Below are 20,782 nucleotides of genomic sequence, written 5' to 3'. Positions count from 1 at the left end.
CGGATTTCCACCATCTGCAGTTCTTTGTTTTTAAATTTGTTCATGGCATGTGGGTGTCAATGGCTCTCAGTTTTGTATTTATTCCTAATTGTCCTTGAGATGAGTGCCTTGCTTTGCCATTTCAGAGGACAGTTAACAGTCACCCATACTACTGTGGGTCTGGAGTCATATAGGCCAGACCAAGTAAAGATGGCAGACAGTAGGATACCAGCTAAGGTTAGCAGATAGTAATGAACCAAGTGGGAGATAACAAGAACTGCAGATGCTGGAATCCGAGTGGAGGTAGTTTGGAGCTGGAAGAGCACAGCAGGTCGTGCAGCATCAGAGGAGCAGGAGTTGGTGTTTCATGCCTAGACCTAATGAAACATCAACTGGCCTCCTTTGATGCTGCCTCACCTGCTATGAACTAAGTGGGGTTTAATGACAATCAACAGTACATATGTGGTCCATTGGACCATTTTTTAATCAGTTCGATTTTTAATTGAATTTGCAGTTCTTCAACTGCTGTGGTGGAATTCAATCCAATGTCCCCGAATCTTAGCCTGGACCTCTGGATTGCTGGTCAAATGACATTGCCACAGTATCACCACCTCCCCATACCAGACAATAGTGAGGGAACAGGTGATATAGAGAGAGTTATTCCCTCAATCTTGCAATGGATCATTCATTTCTACTAGCAGCTGTTGAAAACAAGTAAATCTGTGATGTTTCATAGAAAACTGGAAAAGATAATTTGGGAAACAAATACTTTTGGAGACCAGGAAATGGATTCGAGTCTGGAACTGTATGGATTCATAATGGGTTCCGTGGATGCTGCCTGTGTTGAAATGTCTGGTTCTGTGAAAAGATTCTTTGAATGCTGTGGGGAACAAGTTAACAAGTTGTTTCAGTATCATTGACTTTAATTTTTATGTATTTTAACAGACTCCTGGTGGAAAGCCGCAGGAAGTTGAAGAATTCTATGTTAAATACAGGAATTAGTAAGTATTCGGGGGAAGGAGAAAATAGGGTATTTTTCATCTCCAGTTCTGTCACACTAACACATGTTCACTGTTTAGTGTGACAAGTTTATCTGGGACATCTTGATCATAGTCCCTTAACAATCCATGTCTGGCTTGCACTGCCTCCACAGAGTTTGTAGAGTCCCACAGTAGGTATGGTGAATGCAGTGTAGACATTACCAAGGGTTTCATGCCATAAGTGAGGAATATTGTCAGGTCACTGTTTAGCTGGACATTAAAATTGATTTGGGGAGATTAGATCATCTTGGAGGTGAAGGACTTTCTTCATTCACATCAATTGTATACAATCTATGGTGGGATCTTTGAATCTTGCAGCCCAGAAAATTTCGCCCCTAATACTTAAACAGCTCGGTAGAGAATGAAGATATAGACTTTGCTGATAAGAAAGCAGTAGGGAAATAGACTCATTCGATAGTTCTTTCAAAGAGCTGATGCAGATACAGTGGGGTGAATGGCATCTTTTGGAACTTGTTATGAAGGGGAGTTCGATACCCCTGTGATAAGTGAAATTGAAACATGTGGAGGCAGTGCAAACCAGACATGGATTGTTAAGGGACTATGATCAAGATGTCCCAGACAAACTTGTTACAGCAGGAGTAGAGATCCCCTTCTAATAATTAAACCCAAAACACCTAGACAAAACTGGCCTTACCTCGCCTAATCTGTTAAAAAGGAGTTGTTAAATGAAAGAAAATCTATGATATTCACTTCATAAGCAACAAGTTACAATCTATTTATTTAGCCCTAACAGTGAACAAATTAACAGAACTACTAACAAGTCCCTTTCTGAGCAAAATTTTACTGGTATGCTGGCCCAGTAAACACAAGTCCTACTTATATAAGCCCAAGTAATAAGAAATCTAAATTAAAACTTGCCCACTCAAAGTCCATATAGGGTATGTCATCCGGAATGTTCTGCCTTCTCCATGGTCTCTTCAGCCATAAATACCTTTCTTATGCCTGATCCTTCTGTCAGGGATATTTTCTCCTTTAATTCATCTCATTTCTGTCAAGTCAAAGGAGTGACTATGGACACCCCCATGGTTCGCAGTTATGCCTGCCTCTCTCCAGGGTGGGGGGAATGATTCTTGTTCCGTTCTTGCACCACCAACCACCACTCCCCCCACCCCAACAACTCTTTTCTTGGTACATCAAAAACTGCTTCAGTGCTGTTTCAAGCTCCCACCAGGACCTTGAAAAATTTGTTAATTTTGCATCCAGTCCCCACTCCTCTATAAACTTCATACCATCCATTTCTGACACTTCCTTTCCTTGACTTCTGTCTCCATTTTGGGGAATAAACTGCCCACTGCCTCCACTACAAAGCTGCTGACTCCCAGTAGCTACCTTCACTACAGTTCATGACACTTCACGTTCTGCAAGGACTCCATCCCGTTCTCCCACTTCCTTTGCCTACGTTGTATCTGTTCTGATGATGCCACTGTCCCAAACAGTGCTGCTGACATGGTTTGCTTCTTCTCTGACCGTGGTTTCCCACCCAGTGTCGTTAACAGGGTCCTCAACCGCATCTGACCTGTCACTGTGCTTCTACCCTTGCCCCTTTCCATTACTCTCAGCAGTGCGACTGGGCCCCCCTTGAACTCCCTTTTCATCCTATCATCCCCACACTCAAGGATCATCCCCCGCCATTTCACACAACTTCAGCAGAATGCCACCACCAAACACATCTTCCCCTCACTCCCCTAAGTGCATTTCGCAGGGGTTGCTCCCTCCAGGATATCCTAGTCCATTCCACAGCCACCAACAACACCCCCCTCCTCACAGCACCTTCCCATGGACCACAGCAGGTGCAACAGCTGCCCCTTCACCACCTCCCTGCTCACCATCCAAGGGCCTAAACAGTCTTTCCAGGTGAAGCAGCATTTCGCCTCTACCACCTCCAATCTTGTGCATTGTATACGTTGCACTCAATGTGGCCAATCTGCATTAGAGAAGCCAAATACAGACTGGGTAATTGCTTTGCAGAACACCTCCAGTCTATGCATAAGCCCACAGTCATGCTACAGCAAGCACTTAGAAGGATTAAAGACCCCATTCCCACAACATGCAGAATGAACGTGTTTTGCAAAATACAATGCAACGACTGCCACAAACATTACGTCGGACAGAGAGGAAGGAAACGAGCCATCGAAGTGTAACAACCTCAACTGGCAGCAAAACTGCATGATGAACTGTCCTTAATGTCTGTACATTCAAGACAACAAGGCCATCAGTTTAACTGGGACAATGTAACCATAGTAGCGCAAGCCAAAGTCAGACACTTATGGGAATTCCTAGAGGCTTGGTTCTCCACCCATATTTCAATCAACAAACATATAGAATTGGACTCCATATGTAAACCCATACAGATCAAAACTGGAAATGACGACTCACCATAATGGACCAGACAGTATAAATTCCAAGTTTGTACTGGGAGTAGAATAACATCGCTTCATTTGAGTCTCCACTGATGATGTCACCTCGCACAGTGACACAACGTCTGAACAAAAACAAGTCAGCTCGACAAGCAAGTCAACAACCTGAGCTACAGATGTTTGCCAGTGCTTTAACTCTTAAATTTATACCCTCGGATTACAGATTTAGGGACCAAAACAAAAACAAAAATCCATTTCTATTTTATCAAAATTTGCATTGGATTGACTAATATCTCTGTTCATTAGACCCCAGATTAGTCACTAGAGTCATTACAGAAGAACAAGTGTACACTGCTGGTCCTTCAAGCCTCTTCTGACAACTAATACAATCATGGCTAATCTTCAGCTTCAGTTTGACATTGCTGCCTGCTTTCAGTATTCCTAGGTTCCATGAGATTGAAACATATGCTGGCCTTAAGCATTAAATGCACTCGATGACATTTTTACAGTGGCCTTCTAGGGAGAGAATTCTGAAGACTTGTAATACGTTGAAGATTTTGTTTTCACCTCAATCCTAAATGATTAGCCCTTCTCCTGAGACCTTGTTCCCATGCTCTTGATGCCTAGCAAGGAAAAGCAACCTCTTGATGGTGATCCTGCCATGCTGCAACAGAATATCGTAAGCTTCAGCTGTATAACGTTTGGTTCTTCTCAACTCCAGAGATTGTATATCCAATTTACATAGTCTGTCATCTTTGTACAGCTCTCCCATGCCGGTGAATCTTTGTTGTACTACCTCCATTACAAATATTTTTGTTTCCTTAAATATGGTGATCAAAGTTGCACATTACTTACAGTGTCGCCTCACCACAAGCCCTGCACAATTGTAACCAGAGTGCCTTACTCTTGTACTCCAGTCTCTTTGCAATAAAGGTCAACGTGCTGTTTGCCTCCTTAAATACTTGCTGTACCTGCATACAGCTGCACATTAACTTTCTTTGAGTACATTCAAATCCGTATGAACATCTACATTTGCAAATTTAATGCCTCGAGAAAACCTGCATTTCTACTCTTAATACCAAAATGAATAACCTCCTATTTCCCAACATTATATTGTATCTGCTGCCTTGTCCAGTTACCTTCTTTGTGGTCTCTGTGTCTTTCTAACAGCTTGCATTCTCACCTAGTGATGTATTTTCAGTAAACATGAGCACGTTATTCCCTGTCTCTCCAGAGATGTGTGGGTGGATTAGCTGTGCTAAATTGCCCAGGAATGTGTAGATAAGGTAGATTAGCTTTGAGAATTGCAGGGTTACAACGTAGGATAGCGGAGGTGGCTGTGGTGGGATACTGTTCGGAGGCTCGATGTAGACTTGATGGGCCAAATGGCCTGCTTCCCGTGTAGGGATTCTGTGATTCTGCAGTTTTTTTTGTACTTATTTGAGAGTGTGGGTATCAGTGCTGTAGTCAGTATTTATTGCTCATCCCTATGCACTACCTTCGAAGACATGCTGCGTGACTTGGAGAAGAGCTTGCAGCTGGGGGTGTTTTATGCAGCTCCAGTTGTGATTGTAGAGGTCAGGAGTTTGGAAGGTACTATCAGAAAGCCTTAGTGAGTTACTGTGATGTAGCTTAGAGATGATATATGCTACTGCCACTGTGTATTGGTCATGAAAGATTGAATGTACATAATGGTGTATGCAGTACTAATAAATTGGACTGCTTTCTTCAGGATGATGTAAATCTTCGGTGTTGCATCCATCTAGACAAGTGGAGAGTATTCCATCCTACTCTTGACTTAGAATCCCTATTGCGCAGATAGAAGCCATTTGGCCCATTGAGCCTGCACCAACCCTCCGAAGAGCATTCCATCCACACCAACCCTTTACCCTATACACATACTCCCATATTTACCATGGCCAATCCACTTAATCTGCACATCTTTGGACTGTGGGAGAAAACCGAAGCACCCAGTGGAAACTCAGGCAGACAAAGAACGTTCAAACTCCACGCAGACGGTCACCCAGAGCTGCAGTCGATCCTGGGTCCCTGGCACTGTGAGGCAGCAGTACTAACCTTGGAGCCCCTTCTGCCTTGTAAATGATGGACAAGTGTTGTGGAGACTGGAGGTGAATTTATTACAGAATTCCATGCATCCGATCCATTTTTAGCCACAGTATTTATGTAGTTGGTCCAGTTCAACTTCGGGTATAAGTCTTCTGTACTACAGCTGGAATGTTTTCTGGCCCTGTAGTCTTCACATTAGTTATCATGTTCAGCCATTTCTTGATGTCATGTATTGAATTTGCCGAAGACTTGCATCTAAATTTCAGGACCTCCAGAAGAAACCAAGATGTCTCATTTCCTCCATTCTTCAAGCTGGAGGTTGTTCTATCAGATTGCAGATTGAGATTGAGTACAGTGTGTCATGGATACCCAGTTTGGAGTTGGTATATCTGTTCAAAGTCTGTCCAATTTAGAGTTGGGGTTATGCCACATAACATGATTGGACAACTCCTCTTGAATTGCTGTTATTCCTACCTGTCGTAGATGTGCCTGGGGCAGCTAGATTGATGAGGGTGCGATCAGAGATTTTCCCCACTTGTTGGTTTTCTAACTATATCTGTCTGATCCGTTCTAGCAGCTGTGTCTTTCAGGACTGGAATGTATGAAGCAGGAGCCATGTGTGTACAGATGCAACACAGTGTGAAGCTGGAGGAACACAGCAGGCCAGGCAGCTTCAGGGGATGAGGAAAGTTGACATTTCCAGTTGGGACCCTTCATTTTCTGAAGAAGAGTGCCCAGCTGAAATCTCAACTTTCCTGTTTCTCTGATGCTGCCTGGCCTGCTGGGTTCCGCCAGCTCCACACTGTGTTGTCTCTGACACCAGCATCTGCAGTTCTTGCTGTCTTGCCGTGTGTGTACTCATTCTTTTGGCCTGCAAAGAGCAGTGCCCTGCACGTTAAAAATGTGTAGCTTCCAGCAAACAGTGTTATTCAAATCAACAACATAGGTGACACCCATCCAATGTTCATTTTTCAGGACATTGTCTTCACCAATTAGAGTCAACATGTGTAGTTTAAAATTTAAACAAAACTTGGTGGTTAACTGCTTATCAGTACTAATTGGCGCATTCTTTATGGCAATGTCTGTACTGTAGTGTCCTGTGTCACGGTATAAGGGTTGATTCCCTGTACAATGGTGTTCCTCCAGAATGCCCTGATGATTGTGAAGGTTCCCCATGGTAGGCTCATTCAGAAGGTCAGGAGGAATGGGATACAGGGGAACTTAGCTGTCTGGATACAGAATTGGCTAGCCAACAGAAGACAGCGAGTGGTAGTAGAAGGAAAATATTCTGCCTGGAAATCAGTGGTGAATGGTGTTCCACAGGGCTCTGTCCTTGGGCCTCTACTGTTTGTAATTTTTATTAATGACTTGGATGAAGGGATTGAAGGATGGGTCAGCAAGTTTGCAGACGACACGAAGGTTGGAGGTGTTGTTGACAGTGTAGAGGGCTGTTGTAGGCTGCAGCGGGACGTTGACAGGATGCAGAGATGGGCTGAGAGGTGGCAGACGGAGTTCAACCTGGATAAATGAGAGGTGATGCATTTTGGAAGGCCAAATTTGAAAGCTGAGTACAGGATTAAGGATAGGATTTTTGGCAGTGTGGAGGAACAGAGGGATCTTGGTGTGCAGATACATAGATCCCTTAAAATGGCCACCCAAGTGGACAGGGTTGTTAAGAAAGCATATGGTGTTTTGGCTTTCATTAGCAGGGGGAATGAGTTTGAGTCGTGAGATCTTGTTGCAGGTCTATAAAACTTTGGTTAGACCGCACTTGGAATACTGCGTCCAGTTCTGGTCGCCCTGTTATAGGAAAGATGTGGATGCTTTGGAGAGGGTTCAGAGGAGGTTTACCAGGATGCTGCCTGGACTGGAGGGCTTATCTTATGAAGAGAGGTTGACTGAGCTCGGACTTTTTTCATTGGAGAAAAGGAGGAGGAGAGGGGACCTAATTGAGGTATACAAGATAATGAGAGGCATAGATAGAGTTGATAGCCAGAGACTATTTCCCAGGGCAGAAATGGCTAACACGAGGGGTCATAGTTTTAAGCTGGTTGGAGGAAAGTATAGAGGGGATGTCAGAGGCAGGTTCTTTACACAGAGTTGTGAGAGCATGGAATGCGTTGCCAGCAGCAGTTGTGGAAGCAAGGTCATTGGGGACATTTAAGAGACTGTTGGACATGCATATGGTCACAGAAATTTGAGGGTGCATACATGAGGATCAATGGTCGGCACAACATTGTTGTCTGAAGGGCCTGTTCTGTGCTGTACTGTTCTATGAAAATCTTTGACAAAATATATTTTGCAACAATGCTGAAGTTCTGTGCTTCCAAACAACTATTTGTCTATTGCGCCTCTTTACCTAATCTCTTTGTTACACCCACAAAGCGCTCCAAAAGGTTATCAAGCGTGATCCTCATTTGTAAGACCATTTTGACCCAAATCATAGTATGCACTTGTACTCAACCTAATTGCATTAAGTCTTCCTTCTAGTTTTTCTTGCTCTCTCTCTGTCTCTCTCTCTCTGTCTGTCTGTCTGTCTCTCTCTCTCTTTTTGTCTCGCTTTTCTTGAATAACGAAGTTCTAATCTATTCCAGAACCTACAGAATTAAACAATACAATCAGTGCATTCACCTTTAACTATCTCTTTTAGTCTACCTTGTAGAGGTCTGTCAGGCCTGTTAATTTCTTATTTTTGCCCCTTCTATTTCTCCAGTGCTTTATAATCCACTTCAATTTCCTCATTATTCAGTCCCTAGATTATCCTCTATTTTTGATATATAATTTGCCTTCGACTGCAAAGACAGATGCAAATTTTTTATCTAATGTCAAACTACCCCAGCTAATAAATCTACAGTAGTTTTTTCCGAGTTGCCTCCACAGTTGGAACTGTTTGTTTGTTGGTGGTATGTGGGTGTCACACGTGAGGCTAGCATTTATAACCCATCACTAATTGCTATTGTAGGTGGTGGTTAGCACCACCTTGAAATACTGCAGTCCATGTGTTGTAGGAACACTTGCTGTTTGTTCAGAGGGTATTTGAGGATTTTTGATCCAGTGGCAATGAAAGAACAATGATATAGTTCCAAGACAGGATGGCCTGTGGCTTGCGTGGTGGTTTTCTGATGTATCTGCCCCCCTTGTTTTATATGGTGGGGACCATAGGTTTGGAAGGTGAACTCGAAGGAGCGTTGGTGAGTTATTGCTGTGCATCTTGTAAATGGTGCGTGTTGATCACATCGTGAATCAGTCGTTAATGTTGAAGTGATGCATTGGATGCTCATCACATTACATGTTAAAACCTTTTGTCCTGGAATGAAGTTAGTGAATCTGCTCTACACCTTCAATGGCCTTGTCAAATTTTGACCACTTTGCTTTGGGGTGGATGTTATTCTGTCCTAAATGCAGCCCAAGCAATGATTTTTCTGATTTAATGTTATCTAGTTTTACAGGGGAGAGAGAATAATTTTTTCCTTCACAGTTTTCTGAACTGGTTCACATGCTTTTCAAGGGGACACATGGATACACACACGCACGTGCACATACATGTCTCATGAGAGCCCTCCTTATATTCCAGAAAATATATTTGTACATTCCACCAAAAAACTTCATCTGTCAGAATTGATTTTCTCTTTAAGGCAGGTAGATGAGGCAGTAAAAAAGGCTTATGGCATGCTGGCCTTCACTGCAAGGGGCACTGAGTATAAGAATAGACACATTATGCTGCAGCTTAATAGAACTTCAGTTAGGCTGCAGTTGCTTACAGTTCTATTCACCACAGCGCCAGAAAGATTTGGATGTTTTGGAGAGGTTACAGAACATGTTTACCAGGATGTTGCCTGGTATGGGGGGATTTTAGCTATGAAGAAAGGTTGGATCGACTGGTTTTGTTTTCACTGGAATACAGTAGGTTGAGGGGCAACCTGATAGAAATTTCTAAGTTCATGAATGACATGGATGGAAAGTATGAGGCTTTTTCTTAGGGTGGAAGGGTCAGCTACTAGGACTCACAGGTTCAAGGTGCAGGGGGAGAAGTTTAAGAGACATGTGCCAGGCAAATTTTTCACACAAAGGGCGGTGAGTGCCTGGATCGTGCTGCCAGAGGAGGTGGTGGAAACAGACACAAGAGCAGCCTTTGAGAAGTACCTGGACGAATACATGAATAGGAACAGAATAGAGGGATATGGGTCCTGTAAGTGAAGACAGTTTAGTATGTACAGGCGAAATGTGGTGGTTTGGGCTTAGAGGGCCAAAAGGCCTGTTCCTGTGCTGTATTGTTCTTTGTTGTTCTTTATTCTTGTTTTTCACTCTGTCTGTCTTTATTTAATGCCTGATTTTCTTAATGAGATCTCTCCCTGAATTTTAGTCCCTGGATGATCATCCATTACGAATACTAGGTTGACTGACTAAGCAGCTGGTCCATTTCATACGGGCTTTTCAAATGATGTCTTTTGCTTTGTAATACCACCAAGGCCCAGTGATTTGTATAAGTTTTTCCATGCACACAACTAAGAATTACTTAAGGACAGTAACACATATCATTGATTCAGCAAGATCTGCATTAGTTGCTGACAGATTTTTAAAAATTCAATCTTCATTGATGGTTTGACGATATAAATGCTGAAATGAGATGTTTCCCAAGGAACGCAGTTATATTTGAGCATTTTCTGGCAGTTAGCTTGTTGATTGCATTGTGTAATTGGTAAGTGCTTATACTGTAGAACAGAGCCTATCATGTTGTAACATGCTGTTACAACTCCCTTAGAATGGTCGGCACAACATTGTGGGCTGAAGGGCCTGTTCTGTGCTGTACTGTTCTATGTTCTAATGCTTTGGGCAAACCTTTACTGCTCTGTACAAGAACACGAGGGAGTTACATTATTCTGGTTAACTTTTGCTGTTGAACCTGATTGTTTTCGATTTAGTTTTAATGTAGACTTTGCTATGGATGAAATGCAACCTCTGCTTCTCCAATGCTGCTGTGGTGTGAGGCAGGAATGGGGGTGGTATTTGTTGAGATTAATTACGGTGTTGGCGTGGGTGTTTCATATCCACAGTTAGCCTTGACTTAGTGATAGAGCTATAGGGAGGGTATTATTAAACTACAGAAGATTCAGAAAAGATTTACTAGGATGTTACTGGGAATGGAGAATTTGAGTTATAAAAATAGACTTAATGGGCTGAGAATTTTTTCACTGGAGTGTGGGAGGTTGAGGGATGATGTTATAGAGGTTTATAGCATCACGAGGGGCTTAGATGAGGTGAATAACAAGGATCTTTTCCCTGAGGTGAGCGAATTCAAAACTAGGGGCATATTTTTAAGGTGAGAGGACAAATGTTTAAAAAGGACATGGGCAACTTTTTTTACATAGTGGTTAGTCTGTGGAATGATCTTCCAGAGGAAGTGGTAGTTGCAAGTACAGTTACAACATCTAAAAGATATTTGGATATGTATATGGATCAGAAAGGTTTGAAGGGATATGGGCTAAATGCAGGCGAGTGGGACTAGTTTAGTTTGGGAACATGGTCGGTATAGATTAGTTGGATCAAAGGGTTTGTTTCCATCTGTGTCAAAAGGCTGTGGGTCCAAGCCCTCACTCCAGAGCACATTACATCTCCAGTGCAGTACTGAGGACATCAGGGATGCAGTTCTTAATGTAATATTAAAATGTATCTCCATTTGCAGCTTTGAGGAGACAAATAAAAGCAGGAGACTTTTTCTGCTGTCTTTGTGAGTACTTATCCCTAAACCAACATTATTAGAACAATTATCTGCTAAGCTTTTTCCATTTGTGGGATGTTGGTTGTATAGTTCCTACATTACGTAAAAAGCATTGGGATATCCTCAGGATTTGACTATATTAAAGATAAGTTTCTTCATTTCTCAGTATACAGTAATTACAATCTTTCTTTAATTTACAGCTCTTACCTGCATTGCAAATGGGCCACGGTGGAGGAGCTGGAGAAAGACAAAAGGATTCACCAGAAAATCAAACGTTTCAGGACCAAACGGGCCCAGATGAAAAACCTTTTTGTTGAGGTAAAAGGGTGGCAGAAGATCAGTTGTTTTTCTACCAGGCTGTATGTTCAGAGTGCCTTCAGATTATAGAATTACATTGATTCACAGAAATTACAAATTTCCTTCTTTCTGGAGTGGATCCTTATTTATTGTGTTTAGCAGTAAAGGCTGTCAGCTGTTTTCCTAAAGCAGCGGAGCACCAACCATCTGCTCCTGTAAGCATGTTTGATTGGTGATTTGAATATAATTCATGACCACAGATAAGAGAGGTTCGGCTGTTGGATAGTCACATTGAACATACTTTCACAACACACTTTGAGATCACAAGGCTGCTGACATTGAGGTTAAATTGCTGAAGAGAATGGCTTTTGCCTGTGGATTTCCATAAGATCACAAGCTATAGGAGCAGAATTAGGCCATTCAGCCCATCGTGTTAGCTCTGCTATTTTATCATGGCTTAATATATTACTCAACCCTATTCTCCTGCCTTCTCCCTGTGACCTTGGATCTGCTTACTAATCAAGAATCCATCTAAACAAAAAATCTGAAAAAAAAATTGCAGATGCTCAAATCGGAAATGAAAACAAAAATGGCTGGGAAAACTCAGCCAGTCTGGCAGCATCTGTGGAGGGAAAAGAGTTGACGGTTCGGGTCTGGTGACCCTTCAGAACTGCTGAATAGAATTAGAGTTAAGTTTACTGTCACGTGGACACAAGTTATAAAAGAACAGGAGTACAGTGAAAAGTGTGTAATGTTGCCAATACACGGCACTATATTTGGTACAAGGTACCTAGGTACAAAAATAGAGAAAATGAAGAAAAGAAATTACACTATATTACAAATATACATACTATAAGTTTGGAAAATAAGAAATATAACTTAAGATAGACATTACAGTCTTGCTTGAAGGGCTTCCAAGAGGTCTGACCAGCTTCTGCCAGTTCCCAACCCATAGCCGTCTATGCTCCAGGCTGCTAGCTGCCCCTACTCTGGGTTACTGGCTGTCTCCACTTCACTCTGGCTGCTGGCAGAAGAAGAAAAAGACGAGTAAAGAAAACGAGAGGGCAAAAAAAAACAACAGATATGCTCCAGCTGGAGTGTCCTACACTGCCATCGTTTTGGAAATCTTTGGTAGCGAGGCGAAGGTTGGTATTTATACACTTCCCTCAGTTCCTTTGTCTGGATCGTCAGTGTATAATGTAGACAGTTGTGGTGCCAAAATTGACCCTGCAGAATTCCACTAATCACCAGCTGCCACCCTGAAAAAGACCCCTTTATCCCACACTCTGCCTTCTGCCAGTAGCCAATCCTCTGCCCATGCCAGTACCTTGCCTCAAATACCATGGGCTCTTAGCCTCCTCTGGCACCTTGCCAAAGGCCTTTTGGAAATCCAAATAGATCACATCCACTGACTCTCCTTTGTCTAATTTGCCCTTTGCCTACTCAAGGAATTCTAACATGTTTGCCAGGTCTGCCCGCCCCTTTACGAAGCCGTGATGACACAGCCTTCTTTTACCATGCACTCCCAAGTACTCTGCAATTTCATCCTTAAAAATGGGCCCTAAAACCTTCCCAATAACTGAAGTCGGGCTAACTGGCGTATAGCTTTCTGTCTTCTGCCTCACTCCCTCCTTAAACAACGGTATTATATGAGCCACTTTCCAGTCAAAGAACCAAAAACAAAGAAAATTACAGTGCAGGAACAGGCCCTTCGGCCCTGCAAGCCTGCGCCGATCGAGATCCTTTGTCCAAACCTGTCATCTATTTTCTAAGGGCCTGTATTCCTTTGCCCTCTGCCCATCCATGTCCCTGTCCAGATACATCTTAAAAGACACTATTGTGTCTGTGTCTACCACCTCCACTGGCAATGCATTCCAGGCACCCACCACCCTCTGCGTAAAGAACTTTCCACGTGTATCTCCCATAAAATTTCCTCCTCTCACTTTGAACTCATGACCCCTAGTAATTGAGTCCCCCACTCTGGGGGGAAAAAGCTTCTTGCTATCCACCTTGTCTATACCCCTCATGATTTTCAATCAGGTCTCCCCCCTCAATCTCCGTCTTTCTAATGAAAATAATCCTAATCTACTCAACCTCTCTTTATAGCTAGCACCCTCCATACCAGGCAACATCCTGGTGAACCTCCTGTGCACCCTCTCCAAGCATCCACATCCTTTTGGTAATGTGGTGACCAGAACTGTACACAGTATTCTAAGTGTGGCCAAACCAAAGTCCTATACAACTGCAACGTGACCTGCCAACTCTTGTACTCAATACCCCGTCTGATGAAGGAAAGCATGCCATATGCCTTCTTGACCACTCTATTGACCTGTGTTGCCACCTTCAGGGAACAATGAACACCCAGATCTCTCTGTATGCCAATTTTCCCCAGGACTTTTCCATTTACTATATAGTTCGCTCTTGAATTAGATCTTCCAAAATGCATCACTTCACAATTGCCCGGATTGAACTCCATCTGTCATTTAGATTTGATTCCCTACAGTGTTGAAACAGGCCCTTTGGCCCAACAAGTCCACACTAGCCCTTGGAGCATCCCACCCAGACCCATCCCCCTTTTACCCACACACCCCTGAACACTACGGGCAATTTGGCATGGCCAATCCACCTAGCCTGCACATCTTTAGACTGTGGGAGGAAACCAGAGCACCCGGAGGAAACCCACGCAGACACTGGGAGAATGTGCAAACTCCACACAGACAGTTACCCAAGTCTGGAATTGAACCCGGGTCCCTAGCACTGTGAGGCTGCAGTGCTAACCACTGAGCCTTTGTGCCGCCCCATTTATCTGCCCAACTCTCCAATCTATCTATATTCTGCTGTAATCTCTCGACAGTTCCCTTCACTATCTGCTACTCCACCAATCTTCATGTCATCTGCAAACTTGCTAATCAGACCATCTATACCTTCCTCCAGGTCATTTACGTAGATCTCAAACAACAGTGGTCCCAGCACAGATCCCTGTGGAATACCACTGGTCACAGGTCTCCAATTTAAGAAACCCCCTTCCACTATTACCCTCTTTCTCCTGTTGCCAAGCCAGTTTTTTATCCATCTAGCTAGCACACCCTGGACCCCATGTGACTTCACTTTCTCCATCAGCCTGCCATGGGGAACCTTATCATACGCCTTACTGAAGTCCATGTATATGACATCTACAGCCTTTCCCTCATCAACCAACTTTATCACTTCCTCAAAGAATTCTATTAAGTTGATAAGACATGACCTTCCCAGCACAAAACCATGCTGTCTATCACCAATAAGCCCATTTTCTTCCAAATGTAAACAGTTCCTACCCCTCAGTATCTTCTCCAGCAGCTTCTCCACCACTGGCGTCAGGCTCACTGGTGTATAATTACCTGGATTATCCTTGCTACCCTTCTTAAACAGGGGGACAACATTAACAATTCTCCAGTCGTCCGGGACCTCACCCGTGTTCAAGGATGTCGCAAAAATATCTGTTAAGGCTCCGGCTATTTCCCCTCTCGCTTTCCTCAATAACCTGGGATGGATCCCATCCTGGGGACTTGTCCACCTTAATGCCTTTTAGGATAACCAACACTTCCTCCCTCCTTGTGCTGACTTGACCTAGAGGAATAAAACATCTATCCCTAACCTCAACATCCGTCATGTCCCTCTCCTTGGTGAATCCTCTGGGATCTTCCCTGACTCCAGTGATTTGTGAAGGATCGGCGCCAATGCCTGTACAGTCTCCTCAGCTACATCCTCCCGAACTCTGGAGTGTAGTCTAGGTTTCCGTGATCGAGACTGGACGTTGCAGTGAAAGCATATATTGGAGTGACAGTATAGGATCTTCACTTCTAATTGTGAAGACTTTTTAAAAAGTTATTAGATATCTTTAATTACAATCAATTAAATTTTAAGTATTAGCTTTGAAAATATTCTAGCTCTCCATTCATCAGCGCATGTTGGAAGTGACTTCTTTTAAAAAGATTGCAAACTTACAGGGACAATTAATTGAAACCTAAACATAAGCACAAGATAGTCTCTCACAGAACACAGTGGTAATAGATGATGCTGAAATTCCTGGCTGGTCCTGAGATCCAGCCTGCCTTCTGGAATATTCTGCGAAATTCCATTGTATAACTGAGATATTACCACCTTCAAGGTCTTCCCCTGAATGTGTCCCCTCCGCTCCTGCTCCAGTTACATCTTTGACTGTTCTCTGATCCTTTTTAGTGTCCCTTACTCAGTGAAGGTTCTGATAACCATATGGTGCACATGCAGACTATTGGGGAGCTGCAGAGGAATTATTTCAAACTGTCAACTTAATACAAGCTCACAAACTTGAGGAAATTTCATAGCATCAATCATCTTTAAACGGAAAAATTTTTTTGTGGGTTTAATCATTCATTCGTTAACTTCAGAAGAGAACAGATTTTACTGCCAGACATTGCGTAGCGTGGCCTGCCTCTGTTATCCCTCCCTCACTCCAATTCTCGGAGATTGCAATATGATGTGAATGTCCTTCCAAAAAGGGATTGTTATTGGAGGCTTTTCCCCTACTTCATAAGCAGGTTAGGCTCAGTGCCTTAAGGAGTGAGGAAAGGCAAACTGGAATGAAATGAAAGTCAAAGTTAACATTGTGAGCCACTTTTCTGTAATAACCTTCTCCATATTTGTTTAGTATTATTGCTCTTCAAAACTCAATTCAACTATTCAAAAACAACAATTTAAAAAGTGTTTCAATTCATTTGTGCCTTCATTATTACTAAGTTGAATTGGTTTCCCTAATCCTCCTCTTGTCTGTGACGATGCTGTCTCTATAAAAAGGTTATTTTGTCCTGGGTTTTATTTTGAAGAGAGCTTGTAAAGGCAGAAATACCAAAGAGCCGAGGGAGTTAGAGAGCTAAACCAGTTTAACAACGGAAGGCGAGTGGCCAGTTCTCCCAGTTCAATGTTTTCTAGTTGTTTTAGCTGTAGTGGTCACAAAATATTTTGAGTACCAGGAGGGGGTTGCAAGCTTCAGTAAAGGATTCCTAACTTACCTCCTCTGAAATCTCTCTGGATGTTGTTCCCTCCTGCCTGTAAGAATCTGTATTGGAATTTACTCGGAGACAGCAAGAACTGTAGATGCTGTAATCACTGACAATACGGTGTCAATCTGGAGGAATACAGCAGAGCAGGCAGCATCAGTGGAGCAGAAAAGTTGACTTTTCTGATCAGGACCCTTCTTCAGAAATGGAGTTAAATAAGTGGAGAGAGGGGTGGGGCTCGCGAAGGAAGGTGGGATGGTGATAGATGAGTGCAGGTAGGGAGTGGTGGGGATTGGTCAGTGAGTTGGATATGTGGGAGAGAAAATAGACAGGTTGTGTCAGGTCGGGGAGGAGGGTGCTGAGAGATTTTAAAACTAGTGAATTCTATCTTTAGGCCATTGGGTTGTAGGCTCCCAAGGCTGAGTATGAGGTGTTACTCCTCCAGTTTCCAGATGGCATCATTGTGACACTGGAGGATGTCCAGGATGGACATGTCACCCAGGGAGTGGGAGGAGGAGTTAAGATGGTTGGCGACTGCAAGGTTTTGTCATTGGTCGTGGACAGATTGCAGGTGCTCCACAAAATGGTTCTGAGTCTGCGCCATGTCTCACTGATGTAGAGGAGGTCACATTAGAGCAGTGGATACAGTCGATCGAGTTGGAGAATGTACAGGTGAACCTCTGTCAGATGTGGAATGTTTGCTTTAGGCCTTCGTTGGAGGTATAGGGGCAGGTGTAGCACCTCCTGCGGTTGCAGGGAAAGGTGCCGGGGTGGTGGGTGGTGAAGAAGGGTCCTGATTGGAAACGTCAGCTTTCCTGCTGCTCTGATGCTGCCTGGCCTGCTATGTTACTCCAGATCCACACTATGTTTTGTTTGAATTTACCTTTTTGCCAAACGATGTGCTTATGCGATGTTGCTATATTGGAATAGCTAATTAGTTAAGTTGCTGTATTGGATTGGTTAAGTTTTCCAGTAATTCAGTTATTGTAAATTCTGCTTTCTTTGGTCCATGTTTCCACTGTAGTATTTAAATAAATTCTGTTTTGCTTAAAGCCAAGTGGCTTGATGAGTTGCATCACAGTTGGAACACCCACTTCACATTTACCTTTACAATAAGAAAGGGTTTGGGCCTAGGCTACCTTAAAACATTTTGAGACGATTTGGCCTGGTCTGTAACATGTCTTCAAGGTGAATATGTAAGTGAGGGCAAACTAAATTAGCGCGTAATCCTGAAATATCAAATGTTCATCCTATAAAGTAAATTAGTAAACACCTACAACTGCATGATCTGGATTTTTAACAGCTTGTGTGTTATTTTGCTTGTCTGTCCTGAACCTAAATTGAATACTCTGAACAGTGCACAGCAATATTTTTGCACAATTAACATTTGGTTAAAAATGTCAAATAAAAGACTGTCTGAAGGGAAGTTGGATCAATGTTCTCAGTTGTAAAACGTCTAATCAGTTTCCACTGTTGGTGTACTGGAAGTGACAGGCCATTAAAAGTGTCTGGGCTGTTTTCATATTTCAGCAGAATCTTCACTGTACATCTGTTGTGTTTTCTTCTAGCCGGATGAGGAACCATTTAATCCCGACTATGTTGAAGTAGACAGGATCCTGGATGTAGCACATACGATAGATACTGAAACTTCAGAGGTTAGTAATAGCATTATCCTGCCTTCCTTTTCTGATGCTTGAGATGTGATCTAATTGAGTATTTGAAATGGTAGATAAAGGGAAACTATTTCCTCTGGCGAAGGAGATTAGATCAATGATTCACAATCTTGAATTTAGAATTTGGTCATTCAGGAGTGAAATGACAAAGCACTTTTTCACACAGTATGGTATAAATCTAGGACTGTCTCCTGAAACGGCTGTAGATGTTGAGGCTTAATTGAAACTTTCAGACTGAGATCCAAGGTTTTGATGGAATACTGAGCATTGTAGGCAATGAAGGAAAGGGAGCTGAATGGAGCTGGAGGTGCAGATCAGCTGTTGACCAAGTGAATGGGTCTTGCACAGAATGGCTCCTTTCTGTCTTAAAGCAAATATGAGCTGAGCAATTTCTAAAAGTGGTTTTTAGAACAGTGAGTACAATGTGATGCTTTTCGTTCCCATTGAATGGAAATGATGCCAGAACATCATTTGAACTAATGAACAAGGGAATTCAAATTATTAAATTATCCCGTTGTTTGATCATTGTCTCTCTCCATCATAATGATTGGGCTGGAATTATGGCCAGAAGGTTTAGAACCATTATTCATAAGGTACACAAACTGTATTTGTGACGCTGGCACAGATGTTGCTTTCAAACGCACAACACCGTACTCTGCAAGTTCAGCTTGATCTTCTGCGCAGAAAGAAAAAGAGCTAGATTGAACCTTGGGTGATTTCTGCCACGAGATATTAACAATACCTAATCAGCGTGACCATTTCAATCCTAGTGCTCGCCTTGTTAGCCTTCCATTTCCACCCTTCACAAACTTTAGGGCATCCAAAACTCTGCTGTCTATCTCCCAAGATGTAAAAAAAATCCTACTTAGATATGAGCTGTGCATCACTAATCAGCACTAATTCCTGATCTGGCAACAATATCAGTTTTAAAATTTTCAGGCTTGTTTTCATATCCTTTCCTGACGTCATCTTCCCTCTCACCATAAACTTGCCTTGTCTACAATCCTTAAAGATCTCAGCAGCGGTTTAAATTGGTATTGGGGAGATGTAGCGATTACATGTAAAGATTTACTGGTTAAACTACTTAATGGAACTTAATTTAAGTATATTACAGTTGAGTGATGATTTGCACCTTAAAATATAATTCATTAAATAAATGTACTAAAGATTCAGGGCAAATTATGTCATTCATGGCAACTGTATCTCCAGTAAATGTCTGCAAGGGTATTCAGCACAGTTGGTAAGCCGGAGTCTGATGCATCAGGAAAGGGCAAAGGTTGCTGGGCATTTTGTTCCAAGCAGCAGTTATACCCCTTAGGCTAGCTACTTCTGATTTGGTCTGTGGCCAGACTCAATAGGTTTGACTAGTCTTTACCCCTGCACTTCTCCAACAGTTTGGGATCCTTGCAGCTTGTGTGAATGTGATCAGAAATTCAGCATTGAATGTGTGGCTTGAAGACTGGGGTGGGAGAAGTGTGTTTTGATACATTGTGAATTGTACCATTGAGATGGTCTTCACCCGAAAGGTGGAAGGTTAAAGATAAAAGATAATGGACTAGTAAAGAGTAGCAGCAGTATGGGTTAATGGTGACCGGTATGTGACTGGAAAAGGCAGAGCAAACAAACGTGAGTACAGCAGCAGGAAATATAGTGAAACAAAATGCTTATAAACTAAGAGCCATATAGCGTCGTAACAGGTCCTTCGGCCCACCAGGTCTATGCTGACCGACGACCAACCTACACTACTCCCATTTGCCTGCACTTGGTCCATCCCACATTCACATGTTTAAATGCTTAAACAATCCAGTAAAGTATCTCCAAATATTTTAACTTCACTACCAACCAAAAAAAACTCTCAAACTTATTGTGCAATTTAATATAAGATAAAGAGTTTCGGTGAAGGGACAGATAGGAAGGTGAATCAGCAGGGAAATATATGCTATGGATCAAAACAAGCTGATTGAGACAGGAAGGGACTGTTATTGTGATATCTCCTGCAACTCAGTATCAAGTGTTTGTTTGATAACTCTCCTGTAAAGTGACTTGGGGCGCTTTACTTCACTAAAGGTGCTATGTAAATGCAAGTTGTTGTGGCCAGAGATTAAGCCCAATGTCAGTTGCAGGGTCTTTGAGAAAATAAAAAGCAAGGGAAGCAGAACAGCCCACGTTCTGGTTCAGTCCTAGTACTGTTGAAGGGAAATGGCACACATCTTTGACAGCTGTTGAAAGCTTGGGTGGTATCTTAATTGCTATAAACCATGCAGTAAATTCAGAGTCTCATTTTGTACCAGACCTGACATCACTTTTATGTTTCCACTGAAGGTCTGTAAACTTGGAGAATTTATAGCATTTTTACTATAGTGTTTTGCAAGTTGTAAATTTCAATGAAGTATATTCAATTGACATAGAGAAGTCTGTCTCCAAATTCACAAAATGTATCAGTGAATCGAAGACCATCCATTTTCAATGAAATTACTACCCACTGCGTGTAATCAGTTACAGAGTGGTGGGAAATTGTTTCCCCATATAAATACACTTAATCTTGGTTCCTGCTTTGACTCAATCTCAGAATCAGCACAGAAGGGAGTTCATTCAGCCATAATGCTTAAGTTTA

The 20,782-nt window shown here is 42.5% G+C and overlaps 1 protein-coding gene across 5 annotated transcripts in view; it reads left to right on the top strand.

Annotated features, from left to right (window-relative positions):
- The window catches only part of chd6 (chromodomain helicase DNA binding protein 6), a 266,089-nt gene that overhangs the window by 136,202 nt on the left and 109,105 nt on the right, over nt 1-20,782 (top strand). For all 5 annotated transcript variants that reach the window (XM_059652680.1, XM_059652681.1, XM_059652682.1 and 2 more), the window contains 3 exons: nt 925-980; nt 11,384-11,501; nt 18,064-18,150. In XM_059652680.1, the coding sequence (XP_059508663.1) occupies nt 925-980; nt 11,384-11,501; nt 18,064-18,150 (261 nt within the window). The remainder of the gene's footprint in view (nt 1-924; nt 981-11,383; nt 11,502-18,063; nt 18,151-20,782) is intronic.

This window comes from Stegostoma tigrinum, chromosome 19 (genome assembly GCF_030684315.1).
Source record: "Stegostoma tigrinum isolate sSteTig4 chromosome 19, sSteTig4.hap1, whole genome shotgun sequence".
NCBI classification, from domain to species: Eukaryota; Metazoa; Chordata; class Chondrichthyes; order Orectolobiformes; family Stegostomatidae; genus Stegostoma; species Stegostoma tigrinum.
This window is presented reverse-complemented; position numbering and strand designations above follow the sequence as displayed.